General features: G+C 44.5%; 1 protein-coding gene across 10 annotated transcripts in view; it reads right to left on the reverse strand.

Annotated features, from left to right (window-relative positions):
* The window catches only part of frmd4a (FERM domain containing 4A), a 102,571-nt gene that overhangs the window by 25,790 nt on the left and 69,281 nt on the right, over positions 1–7,500 (reverse strand). For all 10 annotated transcript variants that reach the window (XM_084059011.1, XM_084059008.1, XM_084059009.1 and 7 more), the window contains exons 8-11: positions 5,249–5,332; positions 4,615–4,680; positions 4,397–4,454; positions 4,137–4,223 (exon numbers count right to left, since the gene is read on the reverse strand). In XM_084059011.1, coding sequence (XP_083915137.1) covers positions 4,137–4,223; positions 4,397–4,454; positions 4,615–4,680; positions 5,249–5,332 — 295 coding nt within the window. The remainder of the gene's footprint in view (positions 1–4,136; positions 4,224–4,396; positions 4,455–4,614; positions 4,681–5,248; positions 5,333–7,500) is intronic.

The following is a 7,500-nucleotide window of genomic DNA, read 5'->3' on the forward strand; positions in this document are numbered from 1 at the left end:
GTCAGAACGCACTAAGCAGGCATCTTAACTGTGTGTGGTTCACTTGTAAATCCTCCTACGAGTGTGAGTGTGTGTGTGTGTGTGTGTGTGTGTGTGTGTGTGTGTGTGTGTGTGTGTGTGTGTGTGTGTGTGTGTGTGTGTGTGTGTGTGTGTGTGTGCGTGTGCGTGTCTTGTCTGCGGTAGGGCGAGAGGGAGAAAGGGGAAAGTATTTAAACATTCCCAAATAAACACCCCGAGAGCGGTGGGACAGTGTGTGTTTAGTAACAACAGGATGTCCCCCTGTAAAACAGACTAGCTAATAAAACACAAAGAGGCCACTCCGGCTCTGCTTTGAGAAGTAAATTAAAGTAAATGCCGAAAATGGAAGACTCATTATCATGACAAACTACTTCGCTTGTTCCACGTGTCAAATCCCAAGACCTTTAAGTCGAGAATACCCTCTGAGACAACATTTTCATAACTGCACCAAAAAAAAGCCCCAAACGTTTCCAATAACACGTGTTTTCTCTCACAATGGTCTGGTTGAGTCAGTACATTGTAGACAGTTAGGTGGTGACATCTCCATGGCCTGACTCACCACTGTTCCTGGTAGAGGAACTCTGTGACTAATTAAAACACTGACCTGTCACCTGGTCAACTTCTTCTGATGTGCTGAGAGATACTGTGCATGACTAATGGTAAATGGTGCATTTATACTATTTTTACTAATGTACTGTAACATCGTTGATAGCGCCTGGTAGAGGCCCTCGGCATCGACTCATTGCTATAGGTTGAAATGCTCCCACTTTGAGTTTGGTTTCAAACCTTTTCGACTGGCTAAGCCAGTGTGTATTTTACGTTTTTGTGTTAACCCATTTAGACCGGCAAAGTATCTTGTGTCATTTTAGATTTCTTTGGTTATTCAAAAATAGCAGATATACAAGCTCATAGCACGGCACCGAGTGAAAATGTGTGAAAATCTTTGATAATATATATTTTTTAAGTGAACATTTGTAAAATATTTTGTTCCAGGGACCTCCAGAAGCAAAGATTTGAGTTGATTGATTGATTGATTGATGGACATTTTTATTAGGCAAAAGAATGTAAAACAACACAGTTCCATTTATAATACTTTTGTCTAAAAGGTCCGACCAAAAAAGTCCTTGCGGACTTGTTTCCGTTGGGGTCCTAAGTTCAAAATGTTGTTCAAAATGTTGTTTCCATGTTGTGTCCTAAGTTCGAAATGTTGTTTCCAAAAAATATAAGTATTCAAAGATTTGCACAAAATGTTCAAGATTTTAAAAAAAAATAGCCACTACGAGCTTGTATATCTTCTATTTTTGAATAGCCCAAAGTATAAAATAATGGTTATAGCTAAAAATCTAAAATGCCACAGTATGCGTTCCCGTTCTTAGTAACAGGTTAACGTAGTGTTGGTGAGTTAAAGGGTTGGTGGCTAAAACACAGGCTGGTAGGAAGAGCTGTCTGTTTCTATACTAACGCACTAGGCTTCAGCTACTAACCTCTCTGAATATCTATCTCTACAACCTGACATAGGAAGAAATGTCTTCTTCTTTTTGGGGGGGTCTAGACCACCCTCCACTTTTTCTTGTGTGTTTCCGCTGTGACCTGCTGTGTTGGGGAATACAGTCTGCCTTGTGATGTTGCACTAACAGGACATGAAGTCCACAAACTCCCTTTTCGCTCAAGTGCCTTAGAATACAATCAACCTTTGTGTGACGAGGAGGCCCAGTCTCACTCGCCGGGCATGGGCCAGCGCTTCCCTATCTCTGGGTCTGTTGTGTGTGTGTGTATGTATGAGCGTGAGACAGACAGACAAAGACAGAGAGAGAGAGACACAGAGAGAGAGAGAGAGAGAGAGAGAGAGAGAGAGAGAGAGAGAGAGAGAGAGAGAGAGAGAGAGAGAGAGAGAGAGAGAGAAAGAGAGATAAAGAGAGAGAGAGATAGTAGAAGCTGAACGGATAAATACCACTCGGTAGTTGCCATGGAAGCCAAATGCTTGATAAGTAATCGTGTGGGAAGGAGATTAATTCCCTCTTTCTACTCCTCCCTTTCTACCGTGCTATGTGAAAGATTGAGGTTATGAAAGGCCAGCTTTAATGGAGTCTGCCACCATGGATATAAATACACATATATATAAAAGACACAATAAGGAAAGGTGACCTTTCCAAGGAGTCTGGAGTCAAGATAAGCACAACATTCCCCCTGCCTTGATCTTACAGTGGTTTGTGTGTGTGTGTGCGTGTGTGTGTGTGTGTGTGTGTGTGTGTGTGTGTGTGTGTGTGTGTGTGTGTGTGTGTGTGTGTGTGTGTGTGTGTGTGTGTGTGTGTGTGTGTGTGTGTGTGTGTGTGTGTGTGTGTGTGTGTGTGTGTGTGTGTGTGTGTGTGTGTGTGTGTGTGTGTGTGTGTGTGTGTGTGTGTGCGTGTGCGTGTGTGTACGTGCTGAGGTAAAATGGATAAAATTGCACCGCATTCTCTTCCTGTCTCCATGGTGATGTAACACCTAGGCAACCGCGGGATTTGGGAGACCGGGGGAACGAGCGTCTGTGGTCAGAGTGGAATGCACTAATCAGAACACACACACAGAACACACACACACACACACACACACACACACACACACACACACACACACACACACACACACACACACACACACACACACACACACACACACACACACACAAAGGCCATATATGTTTCACATCAGTTTCCTACTCTAACCATTCAGCGACCCCTTGTGCCCTGTGGATGGGGGCATGGTCATCCTGCCGACCCTGCTCCAATAATCAACCCTCTTTGGAGGATGAATAGCATGCCAACAGCTTAATTGCATCATGCATTCCACCTGCAAGGAACTATCTGCATGCCTTTTATTTCCCCACTCTGTTATTCTGTTTTTTACTTGAATCAGCCGTCTGTATATTTGTGTGTTGTAAATGCGTGTGCGTGCTATAGTGTAGGTGTGTGTGTCACTGTGTATATCGGTACCTGCGTGAATGTATGTGTATGCACGTTTCCTCTATGTGTGCAGTAAAATCCCTTATGGGTCCATTCTATACACTCTCAGATTTTAATTAAGACTGAGGATTGCGTGTATAGTATCTGTCCTGTATGTGTACAAACCGATCTCACACAACACGGTGAAATAGCACTGATTGACATTCCGTACATAGACGACTAGAAAACCCGAAAACCTGTGCATAGGAGCCACAAATCCCCTCCATTGACTTTGTTACGTTTTGGACCATGTCGGAGGCGCGCAGTCTCAAGCGAACTGGAGCCACGTGAAGCACCACAGAGCGAGTTGCCGTGCTGAATGTTGCAACGTTCGCTTGAGCCTACTCAGCGCCGTCCGAGTTATATACCGATAGGCACAGAATCGTAAATCATTTTGTGGGGACTGCTCTGCTTCCGGGTTGCAACCCGTGTTATTTCACTGTGGGATTCGCAGCTCATATGCGCGGCTTTTCAGGTTTTCTAGTCGTCTATTTACGGAATTTTCATTCCGTGCTATTTCGCCGCGTTCTGTGAGATCAGGCTGATGTGTATGTACAGTACAGTATGAGAACTCTGAGTGAGTGACAGAGTGGCTTACAGCAGTCAATATGGGAATGTTGCTACCCTCATTAACACCCTGTGAAACCAGGCTGAATGCCAGTGATCATCAAGGCCCCTCAGTGTGGCCGAGGGTCAGGGGTGAGAGTTAATGGACAACACAGAGGGAGGATGGCCACCTTCAGAGAGGAGCTGGAGAAAATCAAAGCAGTCCCAGACTAAACACATTTAGATGACAGGACTGGGACGGAGGACTGTTTGCATTACTCACAATGACAATACTCTGTGTGAGTCATAGGGGTGGAAACAATCAGGGGGAGAAAATGACAGTGAGACACAGAGGAAGAAGGGAAAAAATGGACGGAGAGTGGGGGAGGTAGAGTGGACAGATTATAGGAGACAGAGAGAGAGGGATGGCGGGACGGACACAGTGAGAGAGAGGAACAGGAAAAAGAGGGGAAAAAGAGGGGGCGAGGATAATTTATCAGAGATGTAGGGAAGGTGGAGGGGATGGACGGATCGTGAGAGGACGAGAGGGCGGCTAGCGGTCACAGAGGGATGAACGTGAAGTTGCCTCACCTTCCTGGGTTTGACCTTGTCCTGGTGGTCATACTGGAAGATGCCTTTGTAGCTCAGACCCAGCCACCACGGGATGCCCTGCTTGTCCTGGCACAAATAAATAAAATAAAAAGTCATTACAATCCTCTATGCTACATATGTGTGACAGAAGCTTACAGTAACAGCTCAAAAGATCCCCAATGCACCCGCTCTGAACTCCAGGGCCGGACAGAAATGTGTGCGTGTGAGAGAGAAAGTACAGAACAGTGGTAAAACGCTACCTTTACAGCGTAGTAATGTACTCCATATGTGGGCAGAGACTCAGCGATGCTCATATAACTGTCAATAAGAAAGCCAAAAAGCGAGACATGAGGCACACACAATTCAAACAAATCTGTACATGTTGTGAAAATGGCTCATCTAATACTCATGGAGATGAAGCAGATTGAGTCGAAGAGAGAATTGGAAAACTTGAGTGAGTCTTGTGTCGTGTTCTTACTTGACAATAGCTTGTCCTCTGGACTGCCCCGTGAGTTTCTTGTAATGTTCTATGACCCGATCCTCACTGCACATGGACACAAATACCAATTAAAGAAAGGGGAAGAAATACAATATCAGAAAGAGAGAGAGGGTTGTTGATCAAGAGAGTGTAGGGCAGCAACTGTCAATTATTATTATTATTATTATTATTATTATTTTTCATAATTAATTAAATTGATTTGTTCGACTAACTGTCACAGCCCTAAGCAAGTGTATTTTTTTTTACTTTTTGATAAATTTCGTAATATGGGTCAACAAAACTCATTAAGGTACATTGATTTGATGTGAATTGAATTGAGAGGGAAGGAGACAGAGAGTGAGAGAAAGGGTGTGTTATAGAGAGACAGAAAGTGAAAGGGAAAGAGGAAGGGAGAGAGACAAAGAAAAGACAAGCATGATATAGAGAGAGCGAGCAAAAGTAGAGAGAGAGAGATATACAGAGGCAGCAAATGAGAAAGAGGGGGAGGGAGAGAGAGAGAGAGAGAGAGAGAGAGAGAGAGAGAGAGAGAGAGAGAGAGAGAGAGAGAGAGACAGTAAGAGTACATGATAGAGATACAAAAAGAGAGGTTGTGGTGGTGGTGGTGGTCTCTCACCAGTAGGCCAGTGAGGGGTGATCCTTCAGGGCCTGTGTGGGCAGAGCGGGTAGCTTCTTCAGGTCTGCCCTGGTCACGTCATTGCTGGGAAAAGAAAAGGAGAGACCACCAACATGTGAGAACAAGCCTACAGCCACATCCAAAAAGCCACACGAGTTTATACACAATGCAACCACAAAATGTTACAATGTCATACTGAAACTGATATGAAATGATGCTTCGAGGAAGAGCGAAATCTGAGCTCTGTGACTCTGTGAATAGCTTTGTCCAAACCATGACAATTTTCATACACAATTCAATTACCCATCCCACCCCCCACCCACACACACACATGTAATATTCTTGTACAGAAACAGATGAACCCTTTGAACGTTTTAAGACCACCAAAGTATCAAAACTACAACTATGATAATACGTTTCGTTTATCCAAGCCACGATATCATCCAAAAATAATTTCTCCAAAATGTAACACTTTTGCACCGAAGTTAACCTCCTCGGGAACTTCATACGAAGGAGCGTTTTTTGAGAAACGCTATTTAGCATGAAGACGATGACGACTTGACACTGAAATTTCCCCCTATTAACTGTCCTGGGAAGCGGTGAGTAACTTTGGAAAAAAGCAGTAAGGGGAAGAACAATTAGTTAAGGGGGAGGACGGGATGGACAAATGCTGACAGGCTTAATGTCCTGTGTTTCTCCGAGACAGTTGAGTTGGACGCACAACTGGCTACTAACTGGGTGCCGTCTAGTCAGAGAACAGCTGCAGAGAGATGGATGGCGATGGCGAGGGAGCCAGGCAGAAAAAGAGGAGACAGATGGAGAGACATGGTGCAAAAGACAGACAGAGGGCTGCAAATCGATTATCTTAGCGATTATTCAATCGGTTACTCTTTCGATTAATCGAGAAGCGTGTTTTTTTTTGGATAGTAGACAAAATGTGCGCAAAGAATTGCCGACGTACTAGCTCACAGTGTGTCATGATCGATGTAAACTTCAACTGCTATTTTCGCTATCTTTGAAAATCAATTGTTTTATTCCATTTTTGTATGATCGATTACATCTATTAACCCATTCAATCCGGGAACGCATGAAAAATCATGACAATTTGTGCAAATCTTTGAATAAATATTTTTTAAAGCAAACATTTGTAACTCAAATCTTTGCCTCTCGGGGGGGTCCCTGGAACAAAATATTTTGAGATGGGGATCCGCGAACTAAATACATATCATTTTGGCAGTCCTTGACATGAAAACGTTTGAGAACCACTGATATTATACCAACATAAGGTCTTTTCATAAAACTGTTTACTGGATTTAGAAGACATTTGTAGATGCGTTCCCGGATTGAATGGGTTAACTGTTGCAAACTTATAGAGAGAAAGGGGGGCACAGATAAAAGTTAGGGGAAGTTAGGGGAAGCCTTCAGACTCACAGTGGCAAGGAAGGAGGCCCCCCTGTCCCCTGACACTCCAGCCTAATTCCATCATCCCAGCCTCCACCCAGCCTCCAGAGGGCTGGGGGGGGGGGGGGGGGGGGGGGGGTGAGAACATGACAGTGTATGAGCTAAAGCTCTGGATCACAGCCCATTGGTCTCACCCAGCGATAAAACCCCTGGGTTCCACTCCGCTATGCAAGGAATGGGGCAGGAGAGGGAGGAGGATCCCTGAATCCTGAACAATATAACTTCAGCAGTTGCATGGGCAATAACGTCTGAATGCGTAAGGTAAGGGTTTAAAACATTTAGATCCTATACTTTTAGACTCTAAATGTTGATCTTCTATAGTTGTTCAATTTAAATGTGTGTATATGTATGTATATGTCACAGTATGATTGGAAAAAACAGTCAGATTGAAAAAGGTGCACTCGTTTTCACAGACGGAGGTGCGCTGTCTGAAGGGGACTTGAGCCACGAGAGGCACCGCCGAGTGAGCTTAGGCGAGCGAGTCGCCGCGCCGAGCGTTGTAAAGTCACCTTCAGCCGACTCAGCACCGTCCGAGTTATGTACCGATAGTAAATCGTAAATCATCGTCCCCCCTAGTCTCGGTACCTCCGAGACGTTATTTATTTTTCTGACAGGGGCTCCCCCGCCCCGCCGCGGGGGAGCACGGGAGGTGAACTCGAAGAAAACAAGCACTCCTTTTTCAATCTGACTGTTTTTTCAATCTGACCGTAACATATATGTACTGTTAGCTTAAATGTGTGGAATGACACTGTAGAGAGGGGGGTATTGGGTTTGGGGTTGGAGGATTGGGT

This window comes from Gymnoscopelus microlampas (genome assembly GCF_963454915.1).
Source record: "Gymnoscopelus microlampas genome assembly, chromosome: 6".
Taxonomy (NCBI): domain Eukaryota; kingdom Metazoa; phylum Chordata; class Actinopteri; order Myctophiformes; family Myctophidae; genus Gymnoscopelus; species Gymnoscopelus microlampas.